Here is a 26,581-nt window from a genome sequence, read left to right as displayed (position 1 = left end):
ACTACCTGACTCGGTTTGAAGGCATCATACCATACCACGACAGGATTGCAAACCCAACGCCAGCTCATCACTCCATTGTCTCTGCAATCATCGCGGCCTCTTCCCAGCTTGCTTGCATCCCCTTGGCATAGATGCGGTCAAGGTAAAAGTACTTCAACAGGACAGATCGGACGTCACTCCAGTCTTGAAGCCGAAGTACCTTGCAGACTTTGGCGAGATTCATGACAAACCATGGTCTTTCTCTTTGCCCAGCAGAAATGAATGCTCCCAACAGCAACACCCAAGCTAGAAGTTCATGGAACGGGCCCCAGAGGCCCTTTAGGTCGGACGCTTGCAAGGCACTCTTGAGTTGGGTCGTCAAAGTCCGATTCAAGGCCGAGTCGGGCTGCGACATTTGGTAGTTTGTGAACCAGAAAATCAACAATGCCAGTCGACACGCTTCCTCTTTGTCACTCGCGGGTGCTCGAGGCTCAAATGGGGCCGACAGTACTGCGTATCGAAACTGATAGCTTTTCGCATTGATGTACTCGACCTCTTCCTCTGCTGGCTGCATTTGTTTTTCGTGATAATATTCTCGATACCGAACGACGTCCGTCATGTCTCTGAAAGCCTGAGATATTCTCCAGTCGAGAATTGTGTCAACATCTTGCGTCAGAATGCCCGTCCCCATCTGTCTGGTATCATCCGCCAAGGTTCGATTGATGTCTTCCGTCAGGCTGGGCGGTAGGGAGGCTAAGACAGATGTAGGTGGTGACGCAGGCAGGGTTCTCGTCATTGCGGCGCACATGTACGAAGTGCTGTGGTGAATATTAGTCTACCTGTCATTCATACGGACTACTCTTGACTTACGACAATATGAGTTCCGTCGCATGGGGAGGAATCCCGTGGTATCCGCCTCGCCATGCTATCAGTTTCTGCAGACCACTGACGTGAGCAAAGATCTCCTTCTGGTTGCCCGTGATGACCTGCAGGCACATATTAGTTAAATCGAACAAAAGAAATGTTGAAGCATCACCGACTTCGATAGATAACAAACACATCATGGCGAATATTGTGGAAGCCTTGGCCGCCGTCTCCATCGACTCCATCGTCTCGTTGGCAAGTTTGACCGCATTCACTTTGTACGACACGAAATCTGGCACGAGTCGATTCTGGAGATCCTCCTCGGTGAACGTGGTCTCCTGCGATCCGCTTCTTAGCTGTCCTAGCCGAGCACCTCGCTCTGCAGAGGAGATTGCCAACAAAGAATACAACACCAAGGGTTCTTCAGAAGCTTTTTCGAAAGCCCATCGCGTCTGGATGTCGCCTTGTTGCCGAGTCGGGAAAACTGCTGGTATCATGACATCCGAAACTACCCAGATGGTCAGTATAGTCCTGTTTTCTTGTGATTTTCTACAACTCACAATGTCGCAACACTGCGTCCATGGCAGGAGTTATCGCTATCGAGCTCGGACTGAAAGGGTCAAGGACTGAATTCCTCAGAGCTGAGATCGGCGGCCCATGAAGAGGTTGTCCAACATTTCCAGCGTCGAGCCGCTGAAGAATCTGCGTAAGCATCGATCTGACGCTTGCATTTTCTACCAAAGCACGATCCTCTTCTGGAACTGTGCCCTGACGACGCTCACTGAGAGCCTGTCTATCATCTCCACGCTGAGCCTCGACTGCTTGCCGCACCTCGGATCCTCGGACATTGCTGTAGTATCGTAGCCTCGAGATCTGGTCTTGGTCGATATCTGATCCGGGCAAAACAGCTGTGGGCAGGCCTGGAGACGATGCGGGCGAAATCGTCGGTGTGAGAGTCGGTATTTGTGGGCGGCTGGCCTGCTGATGAGGTGTCGAAGTCGGTGAAATCAATGGTGAAGCCCGCCGATGCTCAACAGTCGGATAGGGTTCAATGGGACGCGGTTGAAGCTGAGGCGCACCGCGATGCCGGCCAACATTGGCAGCGTCGGAACCCCTCTGCTGTCGAGCAGCTTGTCTCCGGCTGCGATAGGCACTCTGTTGAATATGTGCGTTGATCGCACGTTGATCAGAACGTGGTCTTTGCCCGGCCGATGACGAGTCGACAAACAAGAACCGACTTCCTTGGTCAGTCGTGGATGAGGCTCTGGTACCATCGCGATTCAATCTTCGATATTTAGGGGCTGAAGACGCGCCGCTCTCACTTTCGTCATCTGGCTCGGCTGAGGTACTGCCTCTGTCAAGATCAGTCGCGATATTTTGTCGAGCTTGACTTGATGGTCGACCTTCAGCCATTCTCAAAGAGGCAACGGCGCAGCAGATTGTCGAGATAGACCTGAATCATCACTCGGAGTCATCACTCGAAAGGCGGGCTCCGCAAGGAAGACATCGCCTTTTTCGCCCTATTGCTGCACCACTGCAGGAGAGAGTTGGCAAAACGAAGCTATTTCTGCCAGCATGCAAAGGTTGAGATTGCTGCAGTCTCATATCTCCTCCAGGTAGACGAGATGGTCCGTGCACCGATGGTCAGTCAATCATCATCCTCCAACAAGACACTTTGTTGCCCGGTTTTTGAATCTCACCCTGCTGTATCGTTTTGCCGTAGCATGCTCCTTGAATCCGCGAGTCCCAAAATTACCTCGAGTCCAATTAAGTCTAGACTGACAATTCTTGCTCAATAAAGGCGCTAGTATGGGGTGTTGGTAAGCACTAGATCCGTTGAAGCCGAGCTCGTACGCACCATGATGCACGAGGCATTCAGCTCGTTCTCTCTCACCCAAACAGCTTGAGGTCTACGGCAGTCGGCGGCTGTCGGTATTGGTCGACACTGCATGCCTGTTTGGGAAGGAGGATGCAGCCAATCTCATCGAACCATGTCGCTGAATTCGGGGTGAGATGCAGGGTCGAAGGAAGAAAATGGGATGACCCATGTAACCCAGCGTGATAGAGCGTCGTACCCCTGGAAATCGAATGACGGACCTCGTAAACGTTATTGGGATCATGACCAGAGCGATGAGTATGATTTTGGTACGCTGACTCGTCATGATCATCTTCATATTCCCAGCGATCTTGCAGGGAGTTCTCTTGTGTCTTGTTACTCCTATTACCCAGCTTACGATCTCTCTTACAACTTTCATTTCGCCTCTCGTCGAGTAGAGGATTTGTCTTCCACGATATGAGTGTCGTTCTCATGCCGACCTCTGAGTTGGAGTACGTGCCGAAATATCTCTTCATATCAGATGAGAAACAACCAGGGACATATAAAAGTCATGTCATGAAAGAATGTGAGGAGTCCGATCGTTCTGCAGGTCATCCATATTAACATCCACAAGTTTTGCGAAAGCGGAATACTATACGACGCCAGAAACAGTTGGCCACGAGATCGCAAAGTCGAGTCCTTCCGTGGCTCCGTCGAGAAGACATGAAACCACAACCACAACCCACTGAAGCGCCTGCGGAAGACACTAGTGCTTCTCCAGAGTCTTCGTACGTGTCCAGCTCGGCTGTCACGTCACCACAAGCATCTCAATGGACAAATGGAAGTATTGCAACGGATGACTTTTCACCAACAGCATTCAGCACATCGTGCTCAACATTCTCACACCATGGCTTGGCCAGGCTATCCACGTTGGAGTCCTTCTCGGATATCTGCCACGAGCGTTGGGATCTTTTGGACTATTGTAAGTTGGCTTCCTTTCTCTGCGGGACTCATTTTGCTAACTCTCCGTTAGTGTTTAGAAATGTCCTGGGCCAGGTCTCAGAAACAGGTCATTTCGACAACATCGCATGGCCAGGCTCGATCATGGCTCGTCACATATTGGAGCGCAAATCTCCTTCTCAAGTCCTCCTTGCGATTTCAAGTCTCTGTCGTGACCATGACGCAGGTCACCAACAGCCCACCTCTGAGACCATCGCACTCATGCTGAGAGGTATATTGCTGCTCAAAGAGCAACTCCAGAAGTCTGACGGTATCAACGGGGATAGCATTTTAACAATGACCAACCTGTGGACGTATGAAGCCGTGCTAGGTTTCGACATTGTCGATAACATGACCACACAGTCAACAAGGGCAAATACTGCTGCTTCTTTGCAAAGTATTCAAACCCATATCGACGGGCTGCGGCGATCGATCACGCATATGGGTGGCCTAAATCATCTTCCACCAGAGGCAATGTGGTCCGTGGCATGGTAGGGACACATCGATACTCTTCTGGATCTGAATCTGACTTTGTAGGTGCGTAGGAAGTCTTCCCGGCTATTGGGCCATCGATACAAGAGTGATTGGTGGCTCGTCTTCTGACAAGATTTGCGTGGATCCTGGTTACCATTGCTCTCTGACACGACTGGTGGATTTCCTGGCAAGAATTGAGCGACTTGCCTCGTCGGCGGACTTCCAACCTGGCATACTGCAAGAGGCATCTTTCAGCCTAATGAAACACTCTTTTCTGCGATTAGTACAGACGGCTACAAATCAAAGGACAGCACTGAAGAGTATGATGAGGTCGACGAGTATGCTCTCAATCTTGCTATTCGCCTTCGACATACTCCTCGGAGGCAGCAATACAAACGTGCAAACACCCGGAAACCGGCAAAAGGAATTGATGAGGCTTCAGGAGCGACTAGAGCAACATAACATCGACAAGGAAGGCTCGCCACAAAAGACCTGGCAGATCTTGATGACAGAGAAAGAGGTGCCACGTGTTCAGCTTCATCCACGAGCTTGGCCGATTGTAGAAATGGTGAATGAGATCAAGCATCTGAATGTCTCAACGATAGACTCATTGTCAAAGCAGCTGACAGAGTGGATGTTCCCTCAAGAATGTGGGTTTATCGAGGAGTTTAGGTATGAAAGATTGATGTTACAGATTCATTTTGAGCTAGATGGCATGAGAAATGTATGATAGAGAGCGAGATACATACAGAGTGAGCGAGAAAGATGAAAGAAGGTCAAGATGGAAGAGGCCAAAATAGGAATGTGGTGAACCTTTGACCCGAAATGAGCATCTCGAAATTGTTGTATCAATGATCTAACGTAGTTCCGATTTCTTCGGCGTTCTGTATGATCAAAAAGCGCATTTTACAAGGTACGAATCCGACTACGAATACGAGTATCGATTCCCGAAGCTTTGTCCATTCTTCTCTACAACACAACTATCGGTCGTGTTTACACATGTCACCAGCCAATTCCTAATTCTCGCCAGAGTGGTTCGAGATCTTGAGATGGAACTGAGATCGCCTCTCCGCCTCCATCTCTGTCGATGATGTTAACCTCGGATACCACTCCCTCCGCATATCTCCATCCTGACATGTACAGCACTCGTACCGGTTCTGTGCTATATCAGATCACAATATCGAACTGCCGATGAATCCCACTATAATATCCCAAAGTAAATATCCTGTCACATAGCTCTGACAAGTTCTCGGCGTCTTTGGAGAAAGGGAAGCAGGTAGCAATGCTCACGAAGACGATCACCATCATTGGTGGATTCTCGCCGCAGCCTGGACACTTGTCAGTGGGAACGGCACGAAGATACTTGGCAAAAGGTCTATCAAACGAATAACAGATACCTCTGGCTCTGTATTCGGTGTTTTACCATTCGCCAGTAAACGATATGCAATCGCTAATACGAAGCTGGCGCGATGGGACAATTCCAAACCAATATATGATACGAGTCTTGCTACCGCGAACTCTCCACAATCCCCGTTCAGTCCCCGCATAGTACACGGAAACCTGGGAGGATGACAAGCAACTTCAAGGTAACTTGTGCAGATCTAAGCAATTAGAACTGCTTGAGATGAGTCTTGATCCATCTCCGTTGATGTCGATCACGGCAGTTGTGCCTATACACTTGCCGTTTGCTTGCCTCTCAAGAACATTCTTAAGCCTCTTCATTACCCATACTCAGACTACCTCACGAGGAAAGGGTTAGAAAGATACAGAACAGTGCTACATACAGTGTCCATTCCGCTGTACCACATCTTCATCATGTCTGCGGAGATCTCACACGCTCCTCAATCTGATCTCGATCCCGAGAAACAGGTTGAGGAGACTGTCATCCACCTCGAAGATGCACTGGCAACCCTTCAAATTGATCCCAAGGACGCCGACGAGGCATTCACCTTCTTGAGGGACCACCCGAATGCCGATGGCGTTACTCAAGAAGCCATCTCCATCCTGGCCGATGACGCCAAAGCCAAAAAACTCCTCAGGAAGATCGACTGGGCTATTCTTCCATGTATGATTGCAACTTATTTCCTACAGTTCCTTGACAAGACTACAATCGGCTACACCGCAGTCATGGGCCTCCGAGAAGACACCAATCTCAAGGGTCAGGATTATTCCAACGTGGCCATGATATTCTACATTGGCTACTTAGCCGCGGAATTCCCTACACAGTATCTCTCACAACGCATTTCGAGACTTGGGAAATATCTCGGAGCCAACATCATGTGCTGGGGCGCTGTCCTAGCTGCACATGCCACTTGTCAGAATTACGCTGGTCTGATGATCTGTCGCACAATTCTGGGTATCTTTGAAGCATGCGTCACACCGACACTTGTTCTTGTTGTAGCCATGTGGTACAAAAAGTCCGAGCAGGGACGAAGGATCTCCTATGTCTACGTTTGCAACAGGTTAGTTGGTCGCATGCTGAGTTGTATTGATGTGTCTGACTTGTATTATCTAGTTTGACTTCCATCTTTGCTGGTCTGGTATCTTATGGAGCCTCATTTTCTGACAACGGCCATCTTGCAAGCTGGCGAATCTTTCTTCTCACCATTGGATTAGCCACTGTCGCCATTGGATTTGTCGTTTTTCTCTATCTGCCGGATTCACCGGTCAAAGCCAGACGTTTCACAGATGCTGAAAAGGTCGCAACCTTGCTCCGTGTCAAAGACAACCAGTCCGGTACCCAAAACTCCAAGATCAAGACAGACCAACTACGGCTGGTGTTCAAGGACCCGGGCGTTTGGTTGATTGCTGTAAGCGTGGTATGCTTGAGCGTGCCTACTGCTATCCCCAACTTTTCCAGCATCTTGTTGACTACCTTCGGGTACACTCCCCGAGAAGCACTGATTCTAAACATCCCCGGAGGTGTCGTTGGTGCCATCTCCACAATTTTGGTTGGATGGTTGAGCGACCGATGGAACGATCGAAGTTCGGTCATGATTGTCAGTATACTTCCGACTATTGCAGCGTTCGCCATGATGATCGGCCTTGACCCTGGCGGTGTTCCAAAAAGCAAGGGAGCTCTCTTGTTTGCTTTGTATCTGGCCAATTCATTCACTTCGGCTTTTATGCTTCTCTTGGTCTGGAATGCCTCCAATCTAGGTGGACACACGAAGAAGGTCACGGTCAACGCCCTGACGCTGGTCTTATATTGTGCTGGCAATATCGCCGGTACTGAAAGCTTCAGAGCCGCAGAGGCTCCAGGGTACATCAGTGGAAAGGCAGCTATTATGAGCACACTATCTGCGCAGGTCTTTATCTGTCTGCTGCTCAGGTATCGGAATGATCGGCTGAACAAGAAAAACCGTGAGAAACTGGCTTCGATGAGTGAGGATGAGAAAGAGACATTACGACAGCAATTGGCTTATGCAGACAAGACTGATCGGGAGAACCCATTCTTTGTGTACACACATTGAGAAGGACCTGCTCTAAGCAGTGCAAGGACTGAGAGCTACACATGTCATAGTCTTAAGTACCAAAGATTAATAAGAAAAAGATTAATGGGCTACATATGCTATCAAAACTTCGTGCCGATCTTTGCGCAGTGCTGCCTTGCAAATTGTCGTTTCCGTTTCCCAACTCATTCCCATCATGTCCGCAGTTCATCCGGGGAAGAGTGCATGGATAGTACGGACAAAAGGCCAACTACAGGTACCTAAGTACCTCTTACTCGTGATCGATCCATACTGGGGATCCCCACAAACGGAGCGAATGCACGATGATGTGTACCGACTGTTGTCGATCAATAATGCAACTTGAACATCCGCTCACAACTCCTCGAATGTTGCTTTGCATCCGACAATGTGTGTGCTGTAATGTCTCTTTATCACGTCAACGGTGTTCAACATGATGTTGATTCTACCAGTCATTGGTTTTGCAGCCATGATGGCTCATGGCCAGACATTGACATTGGCATCAAGTATGATTGAAGGGATGAGCAACAACAGTCTATTCGATCGATGGCGTCCTTACTCACATTTCTCCGCCCCTGCCGGATGGATGAATGACCCATGTGGACCACTCTATGACCCCGTCGGCGACCTTTACCATCTGCACTACCAGTGGCACGTCAACCATGTGGAATGGGGCAACATCTCTTGGGGTCATGCCTCGTCGGAAGATCTAGTGACATGGATTGATGTCGACCACTTCTCTGGCGATCAATCCCAAGCAGCAGCCCAAGCCTGGTCAGGAAGTCGAGCACAATCACTAGGACCGACCAATCTGACCAGCTCCCACCATGGTCCCAGCGAGTACAACCACCTCGGAATCTTCACGGGCACTGCACAACCCGTCAACTTGACCGGAGAAGTCGACGACGGTACACTACTCGCCTTTTACACCTCCGTCTCTCGCCTTCCCACGAGTTGGGACGCACCGTACCTCAAGGGAACCGAGAGTCAGAGTTTGGCATACTCTACGGACGGCGGTCTCAGCTGGACGCAATACGATGGCAATCCAGTGATATCGCAGCCACCAGAGGGTTGGAACGTTACCGGGTTCCGAGATCCTTTCTTTCATGAGTCGCCGGAGTTGGATCGCATGCTCAACTACTCCGAGCCGCATTACTATTCTGTCTTTGGTTCCGGGATAGGCGACGTTGGGCCCCGAGCACCTCTGTACACCGCACTAGCGTCGAACCTGACCGATTGGACTTTCCTGGGAGCATTGTGGGAACCCAATGGCAACACTTCCCTCGGTCGGCCGTACGAGGTGGGTAATTGGGGATGGAATTTTGAAGTTCCCAATTTCTTCGATCTTGATGGCCACTGGTTCTTCAGTTCTGGAGTACAAGGAGGCGATAGAAGTTATCATGAACAGACTTGGTCGATTTGGAATGAAGGGGTTGTCAGTGCCAGACCGAATGGATCCATTGCATTCGAACCGGTATCGATGGGTGCGGTGGATTGGGGTAATCTCTACGCTGTGAGTCTCAATGATGAGGGAAAAGCGCCATGATCTCTCTGTATGTGTGCTGTTCTGATACTGGAGTCTCTCAAGGTAACATCATTCAACGACACCAAACGTGACCGTCGCATTCAGATAGGTTGGTCACCAGAAGACATGAACAACTTTGGGATCGTTCAACAGGGGTATCAAGGGGCCTTGTCAATCCCTCGAGAACTGTTTGTTTTGTACACGCCCAACGTCAAACCACCTTCGCCCATGAGAAACAGTAGTTCGGTGTACACGTCAAACCCCAACGGCACTTGCACGGCACGCACACTGGGTATCCGACCTGCCCGGGATGTCGTCGCCGGTCTCCGCGAAGGTTCTCACGCCACAAACCATACCGTAGGCGGCGACAACGACAACAACACAATAAAAGGCAACGGTGCCGGCTCCGGGTCTATGATGCTTTTGAACAAGTTGAATTCATCTTCGTACGAAATTTCGTTCACAGTCGCCAGCACGACCGGTAGAGCGGGTTTGACAATCCTTGCGTCTCCCGATTTCCTCGAGTACACTTCGATATACCATGACCCCACGACGTCGACGATTGCATGCGACAGGAAGAAATCTTCGACCATCCCAGAATTTCTCAAGACGACGTACCTAGGGTTTTTCGAACCATACAACGTCATCACTCACGACGAAACCGGATCCGGTTCCGGCGTCGCCGTTCCTGAAACCATCACATTCGATGTGTTCGTGGACGGATCACTGGTCGAAATCTTTGTCAATGATCGTTTCGCTCTGACGACCAGGGTCTATCCTAGCAGACTGGACAGTACGGGGGTGGGCCTGTTTGCCTCCAAGGGAGTCGAAGTGACTTACTCTGGACCACTTCAGGTCTGGGACGGGTTGAAAGATGTGTGGCCCAGTAGACCACGAAACTCGAGTTCGTTGTTGGTCTGGGATACGGATGCAGAAACAAACAATGGGACATGGTGGACGGGACTTTGATGAACCTGAGAAACAGAGGTCCACGGTCTCAATACATGGTGTAAATCACGACGAGTACTTGCGACAATGGCCGAGGAATGTACAAAAGCATGCGTATTTGAATATTTCTATTCTTTGGTTGATGGTGAGGGCGATGACCCAACGTTAGGTGAAATATCACTCCCAAGGTACCAACTATTCTCTACTTCAATGCTTTTCCATAGTACTTCCTACAGTGGCCTTCTTGCATCAACAAGGTCTCCAATCGTTGTTTCGCCATGAGTGTCCTCTGTGATACTTCTGCAAAACAACGGAGCTGACTGGACATCGGCCTCGCAGTTTTACTCTGTATGTCATACTGCTCTCAACGTCGACGTTAACTCCGTTTGGATTGACCTCGGACAGAGCCAGAACCTATCGTCGACAGCGGATACCAAAGTCCGTGTGATCCGTAAATTGTCTCCGTTCGAGCCACTCCTTAATCCCGTATCCACAGCGAGAAAAAGGAGAAAAATCTCTCGTGTTACGAAGTATGTGAACAGCAAACAGCACAGCGCCCGGTGCTGCGACAAATTGAATTCCGGATCTCTCAAGTGTGGTGTGCCCGTACAGTAGTTACTGAGGGTACTATCGTCAAGGAGAAGCTCCCCGTCCCCAAAACTCGGGTCCGTTCACAGAGTACGAATGAAAATAGATATTCGTCGTACTCCTAATGGCCTTGGTATATTTGCTGGTCAGCACTGACTGTTCAATAGTGGATTGGTAAAAAGCAGGTCTTTTTCGATCTCGATTTTGAATCTACTCCCATTCCGAATCGCCCAAAAAAAGTCCGAATATGTTGCGTACGAGTGATAAGTGTTTCCGTGCTCAATCAGGGACACCTTGATCATACATATACTGAGTGGGGTACTTCGTTAGTCCCGTGTGTTCTATTCGCATTCGTTATTCGACAGCGTAACCGAGTCGCAGGCTGTTTGTTTTTCACCGGTCCTTTTCCGGTGTCGCGTCACTATCAGTCTTTTCATTTTTCGGCTTCTCATCACCAGGACCAAGTTCATGCGGACTCTCATGTCCAATCGAGGAAGCACCACTGCTACTCTCAATGCTGACAGAAGAACTCGAATTCGAATTTCCTCGTACGACATCAACGTCACTCTGCTTTTCCTCGTCGTCCCGCTTCGGCAACGGAGTCGGGGCGAATTTGCTCCTCTCCCGGATTTGCCTCCCGTACTTGTAAAACACAAACGGGATGGGTGCCAGGAGACAGGCGACGCCTCCGATCAAGGACGCTCCGGGGCCCACGTCGAGGGCGTCGAACATGTACTGCGTGAACAGCGGCGCCGCGGCCCCGCACGCGGACCGACAGATGGTGTTGGCCGCCATGGCGCTCGCGGTGTACATGAGGTAGGTGTCGGTGAGGTAGTTGAGGTAGGAGACAAAGATCAGCATGATGGAAGCGGACAGGAAGGTCCCGGCCAGGGTGGGCACGATCCAATGGATGCTGTTGTACTGGCCGGTCCAACCGAACCAAAACATGGTGACGGCGAACCCAATGCCGCCGATCATGGCGACGGGGAGACGGTCTTCGGGGGTGCGAGGCACGCCGGCGAGCATCTTCTTCTTGTCGCGGGATGAGATGTAGAAGATGACGCAACCGCCGATGCTGGATCCGATGGCCGTGCCGATGAGTGGAAGTTCACCAACTCCCGAGTTCCAGCCTCGTTTTTGTTGGAAGACGATGGGGTAGATGGTGAAGAGCATGTACAGCAAGACATAGACGATGGAGAGGTAGATTGCCACCAGGAACGAGATTGGATCAAACAAAATCTTCCAGGGTCGGATGAGGGCGATCTTGAAAATGGCCTTCAGTTCTCTGGTGTCGGCTTCCGCAGGTGCCTTGAGCTCGGCGTGTTCCGGGTTACCAGTCGCTCGAATTCTTCGAGCTTTGTTGATCAACACCACCGACGGTAGTGTCTCGGGGATGGTGAACATGAGAACCTCAGTGAACCAACCGAGCCACAACAAAACATAAAAATTCCACCTCCAATCTTCCTTGAGCTCGAGGAACCCGCTGACCACGGGACCCAGAGCCGGACCGACAAAGGTCATCATGGAGAAGACGGCCATGGCGTTGCCTCGTTCGATAGGTCCCCAGATGTCGGCCAAGACTCCGGGGGCATTCGTCAACGGCGCGCTCGCGAACGTCCCTGTGAGGAGACGGCCGACGAGGAGGGATCCAAAGTTTGGTGCGAATGCGCAGAGGAAGTTGAAGGCGTTGTAGGCGGTGAAGGTCGTCAAGAACACCCATCGTCGACCGTAGAATTCAGAGAGGGGCGCGAAGATCAGTGGCCCTGCACAGTACCCGAGGAGGAACAAGGTGATGACGAGGCCAGAGGCTTCCACCGAGACATGAAAGTGCGCCGCGATGCCTCGAAGACAACCCGACGGACTCGACGAGGCGAAGGTGGCGTTGACCACGAGCATGATGGCCACCACGGTACAGTACCATCGTCGTGGGGTCGACCATTGTTTGGGGTTCTCGACATCCTCCGGGGCGAAATCGACATGGCCGTTTTCGTTGAGATGCGGCCTGGCTGAAGGGTCGATTTTCCCGGATCGATATGGTTTGGCCACTGGCCGCGATAGAATTCGTTCTATCGCGTCCATTGTGAGGTGTCTCGAGGACAAGAGAAAGTCGATTTCTCTACTAGAAGAGGAAAAAGGAAAGAAAGTGACCGCAAAACACCATCGAAAAACAACAACAGCAACTCCTATCGTGACGTATATATTCGAGAAATGAAAAAAAAAGGGCAACGACATACGTATTGGTCCACCAGGGACTTTTTAGTAATAATACGCCCCTCCTCCCTCCTGGATACCCTGGGCGATCATGTCCAGGTAGTTTCGGCTATCCGGCACCGGTCTCTGTTCATCACTATGTCCGTGTTAAAGCCAAAAAAGCTTGCCATGCCATGTTCCTGGGAATCATAACACCGAGGCCCATATTATTTATTAGTTGAGGGAGAGACTGAAAGGGATCTTCATCTTCATGCACGTGGAATACGCGGTCGAGGCTGAGCATCTTTGTCCCCATGGCTCTTTACATGTGTCTGATATCTTTGCGTACATTGGTCTTTTGTTTTGGTGGTTTGCCGAAGTCTGAAGTATCGTAAAGGGATGGAATCCTTTGCTATCCCTTACGTCTACTCCGGACATTGGTGCCCGAATCCCAAATGCTTGTGCTAGTTGGTGGAGATGGGATGTGCTTCGCAATGGCCCCTACGAAGTAACCTCGTATGATACCCCTAGCCATTATGAGTGTCCATTTTGCGACTGGCGTACCCTGTACTTCGGTATTGTACAAGAAAGTCGGACCTCGCGCTTGAATTATCGCCGTCTGCGATGTGAAATCAAAAAAGAAAAAGACCATTGCGTACACCTGGTTACTGTCTCCTGTTTCGCCGACCGCGCCTTTCAAAGTCGTCAATCTGCTAGTGACAAACTTTACCAAAGCACACAATTATGCAGGGCTTTGTACTGTGCCTTCATGCAATAGTCGAGTCAGATGGTCGTATGGAGTCTGGTGTGTCTCAAGGGTTGTGCTCCAATTGAAGCCACTATATCCGCGCGTATCCGAGATGCTTAATAATGAGTTGTTGGGTTCCTCGCCGGTCAGGTACTCTAAATGGCAAACCAGTCCTAAACGGAGGAGGTGAGTATTGAGGAACTGCTCTCAGATACTCAAATCTGCCTGGTGATAACACCGACTTTCGAAGGTCCCAGACAAGGACCGGTACTCCTTGTGTACCTGGGTATCTTGTAGATCGGCCAGATACTCCTTACTCGGTCAATGGGTCCAGGATCTCAGCCCTAAGTTTAGTAGACATAGGCCGGCAAATCTCCCTCCCAGCTTAGCGATGATGTTGTGGAATTCGTGCTTGTCATCCTTCATTAATGTCCCTTGCACAACGCCTCGTCGGATATGAGGGCACACGTGGGCAGTCCTGTTAACATCCTACTCTTCGGAGCTGGTAGCGTAGGCGCAGTCCATCTGTATCAGTTTCAACGTGCCGGATGTCGAGTGACAGCTGTATGTCGCTCGAATTATGATGCGGTCAACCGCGATGGCTTCACTCTTATCAGCAAGAGATTCGGTAATGTCAAGTTTCGTCCCGAACATGTCGTTCGAAAGGCCGAAGACTGCCCCAAGGATGTCTCGTACGACTACATCTTCGTCGCCAGCAAATCTTTCCCGGGCACCAAACCTCTGCTGTCTGACATGATCCGCCCGGCGATGCGGCCACATACCGCCATTGTGCTGGCCCAGAATGGGATCGCGATCGAAGATGAAGTTGCACAAGTGTATCCGAACAACCCTCTGCTGAGTTGTGCCGTGTACATGCCAGCGACCCAAACCGATCAGGGCGTCATCCAATATCCGGAGATGCTGAACCTCCTTGAGATCGGGACCTTTCCTGCCAATGCTCCGCCATCTCACAAGGAGGCCGCCACGAGGCTGGCAGACCTGGTGGTCGCTGGTGGTGGACAAGCTGAAGTCCACGATGATATACAGATTGCTCGGTGGTCCAAGTTGTTGTTGAACGGTGCCTGGAATCCGATTTGCGCCCTTTCAATGTGCACCGATGGGGATTTCCTGGGAACGTCTCCTCAAGCATATGACCTGGTTTGGTCTGTGATGCTGGAAATCATCGCGCTGGCTAAGAAGATCGGCATTCCAGGTATTGATGAAAAGGTTGCCGAACAGAAATTGTCCATTGCGAAGCGACGGTCCGAGACTGGCCAAGGCAGAGCCATCAGTATGCTCCAAGACATTCAACAGGGCCGTCTGTTTGAAATTGAAGCCATTGTTGGCAACACGGTGCGGCTGGGGAAAAAGCATGGTGTTCAGATGCCCTTGATGGAGGCATTGTACGCCCTGGGAAAAGCACGTTTCGATGCCATGGTTCGAGAACAAAAGGCACGTAGAGGATGAAACGAAATCCATGGTAAACAGCTAGACATTCTACGATCTCACAGCTAAGACGCTGGCCATGTTGTCAGCGGCATTCTGACAAGGCTTCAACCATTCAAAGAGTGTCAGAGTCTCTGAACAGGTATGCAATTTTGAAATCCGCTGACCAGATTCCGCATGGCATTCATTCATTCACTCATTCACGCATCCGTGTCCTTGCGTCTCTTACATTTCTGAATAAGCCATACGGACGTACCGAACTCATATCGACGGCGAAACTCGACCTAAGAAGTATTTACCCGCCCTGTGCCTGACATGACCATCTCACTTTCTACACAAATACCTTTTGCTGACGCCTTTTCTTCGCCCCCACGACATTACACAGCTTGAAGCTGCTAGACGCAGCTGATGAGGCCAAGAGATCTCTCTTTCTCACCATCTATCCAGCTGGTGCACGGAACGACCCATGATTATGTGATACTCCGCGCATTTGCTCCAAACAACGTCCAGCATATCAACCCACCGTGGCCAACGTGTGATGATTCCACATAGTCGCCGCAAACCAATTTGTGCAGTCTGAAATCGAAAAACCACCTGTTGCAGAATATTAGGTCCGAGTCCCAATGAAACCATCTCACCCAAGTCTAAGAACATGCTAATCGCTCTCCCCGTAGCAAATAGTAGTCCTCTTTTGGCGACCACACCACAGTTCTCGTTCCTCGGGGTCGTGCGATGGATGATCAGAGTCCACCCAACACTGCTCCATTCTTCTCGGTACGGTAGTTTGGTGACGCTGAAAACCTGGAGTTCCGTGTTAGTTGTAAAACACGTCTACACAATGAGACGCTCCATTCCGATCGCTTGTTCAAGGCATGATGATCACCAGCTGTCGTGATTACTTCGTTGGATGAAACCCCTGGTCACCACGACGTTGATGATGGGATCAAGCATGGAACCGACCCCTGCACCACATATCACGGTCTCACCGACTGGGAAACACTGCTTCAGCGTCAGCCTAAAACCAAATCAACCAAGAAACCCAAATCCTTCAGTCAAATGCTGATATCACATTGACTAAGGTCACGGTCTGTGGATGAGCCAAAAGATATACATATAATGTGGCTCACTTCATAAAGTTTAAAAACGGCCGACTTCCCAAAGTCGCGTCCCTCCGACGTTCGTTTCCTCTTACTAGGCGAATACCCTGGAATTTAGTCGGGGCAACAGACTCTTGTCGATTTCGTCATGTCAGACAACTACGACTTCATTGTTGTGGGAGCTGGTGCAGCAGGTGCCATCCTTGCATGGCGTTTGGCACACTCCAAAAGGTCTCCATCGGTCCTCCTGGTCGAAGCGGGTGGAAAGAATGACTCCAAGTCTGTTCGTATCGATGCAGAAAGGTGGCTACATCGCATGGTTCCAGGACAAAATTGGTCGTACAAATCTGCTCCCATCAGCGGCTTCGACGGCAGTATTGTCGACTACGATCGTGGCAAAGGCCTCGGAGGCAGCACCGCTATCAACTTCTGCTGCTGGACGATCGGTCCCAAAGAAGACCATGACGAGATTGCTCGTGTTGTTGGTGATGAGGCGTGGAAATGGACGAATGCTAAGGAGCGATACAAGAGGATCGAAGCGTACCATGGTGTTCCACCAGATGTGCCGGGCGACGTGCAAAAGTACTTGAATCCGCGGCCAGAAGATCACGGTCACACTGGTCCCATTCACACGGGTTTTCCTCGAGTCTGGGAGCAGTCTGTAAAGGATCTCATGGATATTTGGATCGACAATGGCTCCAAGGTGAACCCAGATCACAATTCTGGTGATCCTATAGGCCTGTCCGCCTGTACAAACACGGCGTACAACGGCGTCCGTTCCACCTCGGCCGATGCATTAGTCGGGGCACCAGACAATCTGCATATCTTGACAGATACCGAAGTCCGTCGCCTGGTCTTTGACGGCACGAAGGCGACCGCTATCGAAACCTTTGCGGGCATGACCATTCGTGCCAAGAAGGAGATTATCCTCTCCTGTGGTAGTCTGGATACTCCTAGAATTCTGATGCACTCGGGCATTGGTCCCCATGACCAATTGACCAAGTTCAATATCCCTGTTTTGAAGGCGAATGAGAATGTTGGCCAACATCTGAAGGACCACCATCATGTCTTGTTATCATACGACCGGGCCGATCATACGTCCAAGCGACGGGAATTTTACGCCAGCAAGGAGTTGCAAGCAGCCGCCAGAGTTCAATGGGAAAGGGACGGTTCAGGACCATTGGCAGAGTATGCATGTGCAATGGGTCTGGGCTATGAGAAGCTGGAAGCTTTGTATGATTCATCTGAGTTTCAAGCCTTGTCGCCAGCAGAACAAGAGCACTTGCGAAAGCCGACAATACCTCATTACGAGTATCTTGTCAACGGTGTGCATGTTCCTCATCTTCTCGATCCTGAACATACGCCAGCGGGCACCTCGATCTTTGTCTTTCTCCTCAACATGAAATCCAATGGATCCATGGTCCTTCAGTCGTCCGACCCCCGAGAGCCATTGTTATTCTACCCCAACTACTTCTCCCACCCGTACGACAGACGCGCCGCTATCGAGGCCACGCGGGAGATACTGAGAGTGACCAAGAGTCCTCAATTCAGCAAGGACACTGTTGCCACGACCGTGGTCCCCAAGAGTGAATCGGACGAGGATATTGTAGAATTCTGGAAGAAATCATCTGGCAGCACCTGGCATATGATGGGTACAGCACGGATGGGCAAGACCGAAGCTGAGGGAGTGGTGGATCACGACTTCAAAGTCTTTGGTGTACAAAATCTCCGCATTGTAGACATGAGCGTCATTCCCATCGTCGTCAAGTAAGTCTCGAAAAAGTCCCGTTGGTGTGGAACATACTGACGTCTATGCTACAGCTGTCACACGCAGACGACGGCATACCTTACTGGTCTCACGGCAGGAGACAAGCTTGTTGCTGAATATAACCTCGATGGATGAGTGAGCATTCACTCGTCGATGCTCGTACCCAGATCCATTGCCTCGTTACCGCCTAGCATGAGAACATGTCTCATGTCGAGGTCGGGTTGGTGGAATTTGAATGGAGCTTGGACAGTCACGCACACGGGCCGTACGGAGTATGCTGGAGAGGTTCATCTGATAGTGAGGTAGATATTCTTGCTGCGGGTGGTGGGATCAAACACCTGGTCTCTGATTAACAAATTTAGTGGGCTCCAAAAATAGCTACGGGGACCTGTCTGAGGCCGCTCGAAGCTTTCTAGGCGAATAAAGTACCCGTGGAAGGGCTCTGGAGGGGGGAATGTTTAGAGGCTAGCGCCCATGTGGTGGAGTTCTCTAGGTTGTCGCACAAGCATCAATGCATTTGGTAGACCTTAGAGGCCCCTGGAAATATCCCGAACAGTAGAGGCCGCCATGCCTAAAACTGTGCAGCCGAAGACCCTGTCCTTGTTTCTCCAGCTTGGCGTGTGCCTCACATCGACGCCGCAGGTCAAACTGCCCTTTGTACGAGTACTACAGTACAACGACGGATTGACCACGACCCGAACTCGTTCTGTAGATCACCCCATCTCTCAAACTTCCCTCATCGGCGGTGCCGACGACGACAACAACAACAGTGAGGAGGGCTGCTGCGACGTCTTTTTTGCAGCCCTCGATTCTATCTCAATCCCGTTCCCATAGTCAAATATCTTTACCCCTCGTCCCTGCCTGCCCATCTTGCAGTGTCTGCACCGGTTGACAGACAATATGCTCGGTCTTGTCGACCATCCAGGCTGCGAGACTATTCCAGGTGATTGACTGCTTGGGGGCGGATGCATTTCTTTAGACGATCCTCATCTACCATTTGTTCAACTGGGCTCGGGTTTCATCCTACGCTTTTGCGCTAATTGCAGCCCGTTCAACAAGGGGTCCGCGTAGCCCAGCCGAAGAGAGGCTCTGTGAACCTCAAAAAGTACAAACACCACCCGACGAAGGCTTGTCTGAGGGCTTCCGACTCCTTCATGGCGCCTGTTCCCTCCCATCAGAAGGCAGGGCGCTCGGTGCCACGAAACATCCAAACGCACCTGACCCCGAACGAGGACCGGCAGAGCACCACCGACCTGAACCGTCCCCTTCCTCCACCTCCCGCCTCTGCTTCGATCGAGACCTACGAGATCCCGAGCCTTCGGAGAAAGCCTGTCCCCGGCCAACTGGAGCCGGAGTCGTCCAAACCCAGCCACAACCGGTCGTTCAGTCACCCATTCCCTTCGATATTTGGTTCTAAGAGATCTGAGAAAAAGCATAACGCACGGGGAGAGCCCGAGGTCACAGCAAGTGGTAGCAAGGACAACCGGCAGGAGGATAATAGATCCAAGCCTCCCACCACTGAAGCCGCTGCGCATCGCGGGGATCGACAGCCTGTGACGGGGAAATGCATGACCTGTGACTCGACTGTACGCTGGCCTCAAGGGCTCAAAGTGTTCCGATGTACTACTTGTTTAACAATCAACGATCTCGAGTTCAACCCGGAGAGAGAAGCAGCTGATGGCGCGAGCGTCTCTGGCCCACCTCGCCGATCGATGCCGTTGTCCCTGGACAGAACAAGATCACTTATTGATCGATGTATGAGGGAATATCTCGAGCGACTTCTCGAACCAAAATTCGAACAAGAGCGGGCGGTTGAAGTTCAAGCCCACTCACCACCTGAAGAATCATTTCTCCTAGCAGGAACTCCTCCAGAAAGAGCTCTCTTTGGACAGCTTCAGGATGATGTAGACTCTCCTCCGCCTTCACCGCGACCCCCTACGAAACCACGAAGCCCCTCGGACTCGACCTTGACCACGTTCAAATCAAAGTCAAATGGTCTATCTCCATTTGTTCAAGGTCAGGCATCAGATCCATTTTCAAGCTCCGTTCCAGCGCAAACTCGGCTGCCGGAGAGCAGCGCCCGTGACGCAGCGTGCAACACCCCTGGAATGACGAATGACATCTTCCGTATGGTCGAGAATTACGTAGCTAACTCTTTCATCGGGTGCGCTAATCTCAACAACTCATTTCTTACCCCGAGACCTCCCCAGGAGTCCAAGGGCGAGCCAAAGCCCAGAACAGGTTCGAGCACGCAGCAAAGACGACAAATGTCTGAGCCGATATCTGCTCCGCAATTTGAATCAGAAGTTTTCCTGTCAGATCTCGATGCCAAAACTTTGCTCTTAGGAGATGTCGCTGAGAATGGATCTTGGTGGCTGGGAGCACCAGGCGGACGATCAGACGCATCACATCACCGAGATCGCTCTCCGGACAAAGTGCGTGGCTCCAATAGTTCACGAAATGTCAGGATCAATTGGTTAGAGCTCGCCGAGTGGTATCGTTGCATAATATATGCTGGTGAGGGATGGGAGCAGAGTTGGAATGAAATGAAGTCCCACACAGAAGGCACAGTGCAACAACATTGCCAGTCGATACCTCTCGAGAGTCTGCAGCGAGACATCATCGAGTCTCGTATCCATCTCCACCGGAGCTTATTGAAAATGACCGAGAATCTACTGAAACGGCCACGACAGCCTCTGAAGCATCCAGAAGATTGTCGATTTCTTTTGATATTGCTCTCAAACCCACTGCTAACTCCGCAAAGACTGGAAGCTGGGAAGATGTTCGGTACAACTTTATCGCATCCACCTACGGCGGCGAGCCGATCAAATGAAGATAGAGCTAGAAGCTCCCCAGCCAGACGTAATCCGAGCTCTGGTCGGCGGCCTGGAAGTCTTGGCCATCACTCAGGAATCATCAAGCGCATTCTAGGCCTTCTCTCTAATTTGCCCAACGAAATACATCAGTCTCTTGTTTCTTGGTTTGCCAAATACTCTGATGGCCATTTTCAACGTACCGTGGAGCTGGTTGGAAGTTTCGTCACGTACCGCTTGTCGCGGCAACAAAAGCGTCCTACGCACGAGCCGATCAATCCTACCGCTGGTCTTGTTCCCAGTTTCTCGGGCAGTGGGATGCAACATGCGTCTCAAATCCACGCAGCTCTAGGGGGTCGAGCGTCGTCTACATCAGGGGGCGACAACGATGGCAAGCCTAAACTCGCCTTGTATGGAGAAGACTGGCAGGTTCGTGCAGCAGCAAGGGTGATGGCTCTCCTGTTTCAAGCAAACATTGGACATGCAGCTCGAAAAAAGGATGCACACAATACCCACGATCAAAGGCATCAGAGTCCGGGTCAGAATGCTAGACATCAAGCAAACCGTCATGGTCAGATCGTACCAATTAGCAACTTTTACAACACAATGCTGGACTATGCGGATTTGGTTGCTGACTTTGAGACATGGGAGACAACCAAGACCAAATTCACCTTTTGCCAGTACCCGTTCTTCCTCAGCATATATGCCAAAATCCACATCCTCGAACACGATGCTCGAAGGCAAATGGAACTCAAGGCAAAGGAGGCTTTTTTCGACAGCATCCTAAGTAGGAGGGCTGTCAGCCAATACCTTGTGCTGAAGGTCCGACGAGAATGCCTGGTCGAAGACAGCCTGCGCAATGTTTCCGAGGTCGTAGGCTCTGGTGGCAGCGACATTAAGAAGGGCCTACGCATCGACTTTCAAGGAGAGGAGGGCGTTGACGCTGGAGGACTTCGCAAAGAATGGTTTCTTCTGTTGGTACGGGAGATTTTCGATCCTAACCACGGTCTCTTCGTATACGATGACGATTCCCACTTCTGTTACTTTAACCCTTATTGCTTCGAATCCTCGGAACAATTCTTCCTAGTCGGGGTACTCTTGGGCCTGGCGATATACAATTCGACCATCCTCGATATCGCATTTCCTCCTTTCGTCTTCAAGAAGATGCTCGCGTCCGCTCCGATGACAGGGGACAAACTCACATCTACCACAAGGGTCGGCCACAGCTACACTTTGGAAGACCTGGCAGAATTCCGCCCAGCACTTGCACGAGGGTTGCGGCAACTTCTTGAGTTTGAAGGTGATGTTGAAGAGACGTTTTATCGAGATTTCGTTGTGGAAATGGAGCGATATGGCGAGGTCATCCGGGTTCCCTTGTGTCCTGGCGGGGAGAAACGACCAGTGACAAACTCCAACCGGAGAGAATTTGTGGATCTCTACATCCATTATCTCCTCGATACATCGGTCACTCGACAATATGAGCCCTTTAAACGCGGCTTCTTTACTGTCTGTGGAGGCAACGCGCTGTCGCTATTCCGACCTGAGGAAATTGAATTACTGATACGTGGTTCTGATGAGCCGCTGGACATTGCTAGTCTTCGTGCAGTCGCCACGTATGAAGGATGGTCCAAGAATGAAGGCCCACCGGACAAACAGCCCCAGGTCATCTGGTTCTGGGACTTTTTTGGGCGAGCGACTCCAGGCGACCAGAGAAAGATATTGACTTTCATAACGGGCAGCGATCGCATCCCGGCCATGGGGGCCACGAACCTGATCATTCGCATTCAGTTGCTCCGCCTCAAGGACGAGGTTGACGGTCTTGGCCGGGGGCCGCCTAGAAAGAGCATCGAGAGGTTTCCAATTGCCAGGACATGCTTCAACACCTTGAGCTTGTACAGATATAGCAGTCGTCAGAAATTGGAACAAAAGCTTTGGACGGCAGTTACGGAAAGTGAAGGGTTTGGATTGAAGTAACCAAATCAGAGGCTTGCGGGCGACTGGTGACGCCAACGCGTTCGATGATTGAAATGACTATAAGACAAAGGGTTTGGGATTGACCAGGTTGGATTCGCCTTGGGGTCCAAACCGACGAGAGAAGGAGCTGGAAAGAAAAGTTGGCATATCGAGGTAGGGGAAAGATTCACATTGGCATGGGTATGGGTATTGATTAGTATTTGACTAAGCCCGCGATTGACATGGAATGGCATGGCATTGCATGGGGGATCATGAAAGCAAGGCGTTTCGAAGTGCTGCTATAAGAGCCAGAGAAGAGAGAGAGAGAAAAAGATTCGAGAGTCATCAGGATAACGATAGTCTTTTCTATGAGAAAAAAAAATGCCCACCTTTGGATATCCAGAAGGGAAGAGAACCCATGTTGATGTCGAAAAGACGAGGTTTCGTCCTCGATACAAAAGATGGATATCATTATGTATCATCAATATCCAAAAAGAGCAGAATATCTGTTCCCTCGACTGATGTGCAGTGGCAACGAAGAATAGTAGCGAGAAAGCTCCCATTGTCACACGGGCGCGGAAATATTGGGGGTTGTTTCTTTTGTTGTTGTTTTTCCTTTCTGACTGTCCTATGGTTGAGGATGCTCTCACCGTATGTTTATTCCATCAGAAAGGGTCCCATGAAAATGTGGGTGACCTTAGTCCGTAGGCGCGTGGGATGTTTTTGGCGACGTGTTGTCGTGGGTAGTTTTCGTATCTTTTTCTTCTGCCGTACACATATGGAGCTTACTCGACTCTGTAGGTACAGTAGAGCTGGCGCGCGCAATGTCCAATGTTTTTACTGAGAAGGTACTTTGTACTTAAAGTAGGGTATGAGAAGCATCGACGTCATTGTTTCAACGGGTTTTTCCAAAAGCCTTTGGCAAACCCACAAAAATTTTGGCGGAGAGCTTTACTGTACAAGTACTCCGTCCATGTCTCACACATGAGGTGTGCCACGTCCTCCGTACAAGTGCAAGACATGAGACAATTCGTTTTCAATCACAACGACTAAAAGGTACTCGCAGTGGGACGGCGAACGAATGACGGTATCAAGTCGAACATCGTGGCCGAAGAAAAACAAAATATTTTGTGCGCCATGGTCGATCGAGGTTTGCCAGCTAGCTACTCCATACTTTGAAGGAGCCTCACCGACATTTTGATACTGCATACGGAATACTCAGTAGACGACAACTACTGTGACGGGTACGGTAGTTGAATGGGTGGTCCCCCTGTGGCTCCTCCGTGAAGGCGCATGAAAGCCGCATCAAGGGAAGATAGACCTGCATCAAGTTTAGTTAGTCAGTCGCCTACCCAGCTGCTCGCGGAGGGACTATAAAAGAAGTGCTGGGCAAAAGTCTGTTGGTTGGACAGCGTGAGAGAGATAACGGACGCCGTACAGATCGTACAGATCGAGCGAGTGAAACGACAACTAAGGGTCATGATATCCTCGGTCAGAGATACCGAAATGGTGATCTCACGATGATATTTCGGGAGCTTCGATGCTGCGAGAATCACTGAGTAGCGGCGATGCAATAATAATGTGATGAGGTTGACGGGGACGGAGGGAAGCACGTACTTAGTAACAGTTGGTACCGCGCAAAGTTTGACCCCCCCGGGGATCGATCTGTGGCTCACTCTCTCTCTCACTCCTTGGGGGGCTCCGTACATAAGGTACCTACAATAGGTGGTTTATTAGTTGTACTGGAGCAAACCAAGTAACTCCGTAATAGAGAAAGTCGTTCTGTGTCTGGGCCCCAACACGACCCAAAAAACAATCCGCTTTGTTGGTGTGCCCCGCAACAGCTGCATCATCGTTTACGCCCACGCCAGAAAAGCCAAAAGCACCAGCTGGCCGCAAATATTGCCCCTCGGTGTTGTATTTATTTTCTTCTTGAGAACAGATTCCAACATCTACTACTCTCGATCCTACCCATATATACTCGAACATCTCATATCTTTGCTTCTTACCCATACTAAATACCTAGTCCAGATTCTCAACCGTCAACATGGGTTCTGCAGATCTCCCCACCAAGATGAAGGCGTTGAGTATGACCACCCCTCGAATGAAGCTGTTGTTGTTCGCAGTGTGTGAACTAACCACATCAAAACAGAGTACGACCAGCCGGAGAAATTCAGCGTCGTCGAGGTTCCTCTCCCAAAGCTCCGTGAGCACGATGTCCTGGTATGTGTAGACCGCAAAACAAAAAGGAAGAGCTGGCTGACGGACAACAAAAGATCAAGGTCAAGGCCTGCGGTGTCTGTGGTACTGACCTTCACATCCATGAGGGTGAATTCTTGGCCAAGGTACGATGAACAAAAAAGACCCGACCTCATGTCGGAGCCCATCGTGCTGACACCACCGTAATAGTTCCCCTTGATCCCGGGCCACGAAACCGTGGGTGTCGTCGCCGGTCTTGGACCCAAGGTCAAGGGTTTCAAGGTCGGCGACCGAGTGGTGGCTGACAACTCCGAGCTCTGCGGAGAATGCTTCTACTGCCGTCGTGGTGAGGAGCTCCTCTGTGAAGACTTCCAGGCCCACGGTGTCACCATGGACGGTGGCTTTGCCGAGTACTGTGCCTACCCGGCGAAGAGGGTCTTCAACATCAAGAACCTCACCGATGTCGATGCCACCCTCCTGGAGCCGGCCTCCTGCGCCGCCCACGGTCTGGACAAGATCTCACCCAAGATGGGCTCCAGCGTGCTCATGTTCGGTGCGGGGCCCACGGGTCTCGTCCTGACCCAGATGCTGCGACAAAACGGTGGTTGCCACGTCGTCATTGCCGCTCCCGAGGGTCTCAAGATGGACCTGGCCAAGTCTCTTGATGCCGCCGACGAATACGTCGCCCTCTCGCGCAAGGACCCCAGCGCACAATTCGAGAAGCTCAAGGCCGAGAACCCCTACGGATTCGACATTGTCGTCGAGGCCACCGGTAGCGTCAAGATTCTCGAGGACTCGATCAACTACGTCCGAAGAGGCGGCAAGCTCGTCGTGTACGGTGTCTATGGCAGCAAGGACCGCGTCACATGGCCTCCTTCCAAGATCTTCGGTGACGAGATCACCATCCTCGGGTCTTTCAGCGAGACATACAAGTTCCCCGCCGCCATTGACTACCTTGGTATGTATTCTCCACTTCCCCCTTCTCTTTTCGGTGGACTTGTTGACTGACAACTGTTCTGGTAGATTCCGGCAAGGTCAAGGTCAAGGGTATTGTCAACAAGACCTTCAAGTTGGAACAATGGGCAGAGTGCCTTGAGGCAATGAAGAACAAGAGTGCCATCAAGGCCGCGATCGTGTTCGACTAGAGTGGAATGGGCAGGAATGCGGTGACAACCTCGTCATTTCGACGCAGCCTGGCATAAAGTCGTGTAATATCCTCCATATCTGTGAACATAGTGAGCAGAGGAAAATTAAGTAGAAAGGGTAGATTGGAAAAAGAAGCGAGTTTGACTGGTGTAACCACATCTAATGTCAATTGTTCTGGATTGTCCTCGTCTCGTTCCCCCCTTTAGCCGAGAGGCACATGTTGCAATGACTTGGTCCGTACTTCAATTCGTCGGCCAAAGTCTCCGACCTCATTCCATCCTCCTCGTTTCACGACGTACGTGTTGCTCTTCTGTCCAACATTCTTGACCTAAAATGTGGTCCAAAGGTGCTCAAGTCGACTTTTAGAAGAGTTCCATGAAATACAATTCAATCGCGTTTCCTGGTGGTGTGATGGAACAACCCACTTCATCAGATTTGGTGCTCGGTCAATAAGATGCGTCGTCGCGATTATTCAGCTCCAAGGACTCGATCATTTACTCCTTTGGTCTCCTGAGGACCTTAAAGAATGACTTGTCAAGAATCCAATGACGGTAGGGA

The 26,581-nt window shown here is 50.7% G+C and overlaps 10 protein-coding genes across 10 annotated transcripts; 7 read left to right on the top strand and 3 right to left on the bottom strand.

Moving 5' to 3' along the window:
- Positions 1-67: 67 nt before the first annotated feature.
- PV06_08560 (uncharacterized protein) lies at positions 68-2,256 on the bottom strand (the record flags this gene model as incomplete). Its single annotated transcript, XM_016409911.1, has 4 exons — positions 68-797; positions 850-965; positions 1,020-1,351; positions 1,404-2,256. The coding sequence occupies 4 exons, from the start codon at positions 2,254-2,256 to the stop codon at positions 68-70; spliced, it is 2,031 nt and encodes a 676-aa protein (XP_016260219.1).
- Positions 2,257-3,022: 766 nt separating this feature from the next.
- Positions 3,023-4,986, top strand: PV06_08559 (uncharacterized protein). The gene is made up of 4 exons (XM_016409910.1): positions 3,023-3,245; positions 3,294-3,641; positions 3,693-4,149; positions 4,196-4,986. The coding sequence occupies exons 1-4, from the start codon at positions 3,137-3,139 to the stop codon at positions 4,860-4,862; spliced, it is 1,581 nt and encodes a 526-aa protein (XP_016260218.1). The 5' UTR covers positions 3,023-3,136; the 3' UTR covers positions 4,863-4,986.
- Positions 4,987-5,760: 774 nt separating this feature from the next.
- On the top strand, positions 5,761-7,605 carry PV06_08558 (uncharacterized protein; the record flags this gene model as incomplete). Its single annotated transcript, XM_016409909.1, has 2 exons — positions 5,761-6,594; positions 6,648-7,605. Exons 1-2 carry the CDS (start codon positions 5,948-5,950, stop codon positions 7,603-7,605), a joined length of 1,605 nt encoding a protein of 534 aa, XP_016260217.1. The 5' UTR covers positions 5,761-5,947.
- Positions 7,606-7,691: 86 nt separating this feature from the next.
- PV06_08556 (uncharacterized protein) lies at positions 7,692-12,891 on the bottom strand. The gene has a single exon (XM_016409907.1). It carries the CDS (start codon positions 12,740-12,742, stop codon positions 11,057-11,059), a length of 1,686 nt encoding a protein of 561 aa, XP_016260215.1. The 5' UTR covers positions 12,743-12,891; the 3' UTR covers positions 7,692-11,056.
- PV06_08557 (uncharacterized protein) lies at positions 8,036-10,096 on the top strand (the record flags this gene model as incomplete). Its single annotated transcript, XM_016409908.1, has 2 exons — positions 8,036-9,115; positions 9,191-10,096. The coding sequence occupies 2 exons, from the start codon at positions 8,036-8,038 to the stop codon at positions 10,094-10,096; spliced, it is 1,986 nt and encodes a 661-aa protein (XP_016260216.1).
- A 916-nt stretch (positions 12,892-13,807) lies between the features above and the next one.
- Positions 13,808-15,210, top strand: PV06_08555 (uncharacterized protein). The gene has a single exon (XM_016409906.1). The coding sequence runs from the start codon at positions 14,058-14,060 to the stop codon at positions 15,066-15,068; it is 1,011 nt and encodes a 336-aa protein (XP_016260214.1). The 5' UTR covers positions 13,808-14,057; the 3' UTR covers positions 15,069-15,210.
- A 1,082-nt stretch (positions 15,211-16,292) lies between these two features.
- On the top strand, positions 16,293-18,047 carry PV06_08554 (uncharacterized protein; the record flags this gene model as incomplete). Its single annotated transcript, XM_016409905.1, has 2 exons — positions 16,293-17,911; positions 17,966-18,047. 2 exons carry the CDS (start codon positions 16,293-16,295, stop codon positions 18,045-18,047), a joined length of 1,701 nt encoding a protein of 566 aa, XP_016260213.1.
- A 507-nt stretch (positions 18,048-18,554) lies between these two features.
- PV06_08553 (uncharacterized protein) lies at positions 18,555-23,142 on the top strand. The gene has a single exon (XM_016409904.1). It carries the CDS (start codon positions 19,067-19,069, stop codon positions 22,697-22,699), a length of 3,633 nt encoding a protein of 1,210 aa, XP_016260212.1. The 5' UTR covers positions 18,555-19,066; the 3' UTR covers positions 22,700-23,142.
- A 421-nt stretch (positions 23,143-23,563) lies between these two features.
- PV06_08551 (uncharacterized protein) lies at positions 23,564-26,446 on the bottom strand. Its single transcript, XM_016409902.1, has one exon. It carries the CDS (start codon positions 24,385-24,387, stop codon positions 24,019-24,021), a length of 369 nt encoding a protein of 122 aa, XP_016260210.1. The 5' UTR covers positions 24,388-26,446; the 3' UTR covers positions 23,564-24,018.
- PV06_08552 (chlorophyll synthesis pathway protein BchC) lies at positions 24,634-26,170 on the top strand. Its single transcript, XM_016409903.1, has 5 exons — positions 24,634-24,765; positions 24,831-24,901; positions 24,955-25,023; positions 25,088-25,835; positions 25,901-26,170. The coding sequence occupies exons 1-5, from the start codon at positions 24,726-24,728 to the stop codon at positions 26,020-26,022; spliced, it is 1,050 nt and encodes a 349-aa protein (XP_016260211.1). The 5' UTR covers positions 24,634-24,725; the 3' UTR covers positions 26,023-26,170.
- Positions 26,447-26,581: the final 135 nt, after the last annotated feature.

The sequence above is a fragment of the Exophiala oligosperma genome (genome assembly GCF_000835515.1).
Source record: "Exophiala oligosperma strain CBS 72588 unplaced genomic scaffold supercont1.8, whole genome shotgun sequence".
Taxonomy (NCBI): Eukaryota; Fungi; Ascomycota; class Eurotiomycetes; order Chaetothyriales; family Herpotrichiellaceae; genus Exophiala; species Exophiala oligosperma.
The sequence above is the reverse complement of the archived record's forward strand: the minus strand, read 5'-3'. Positions and strand labels throughout refer to the sequence as shown.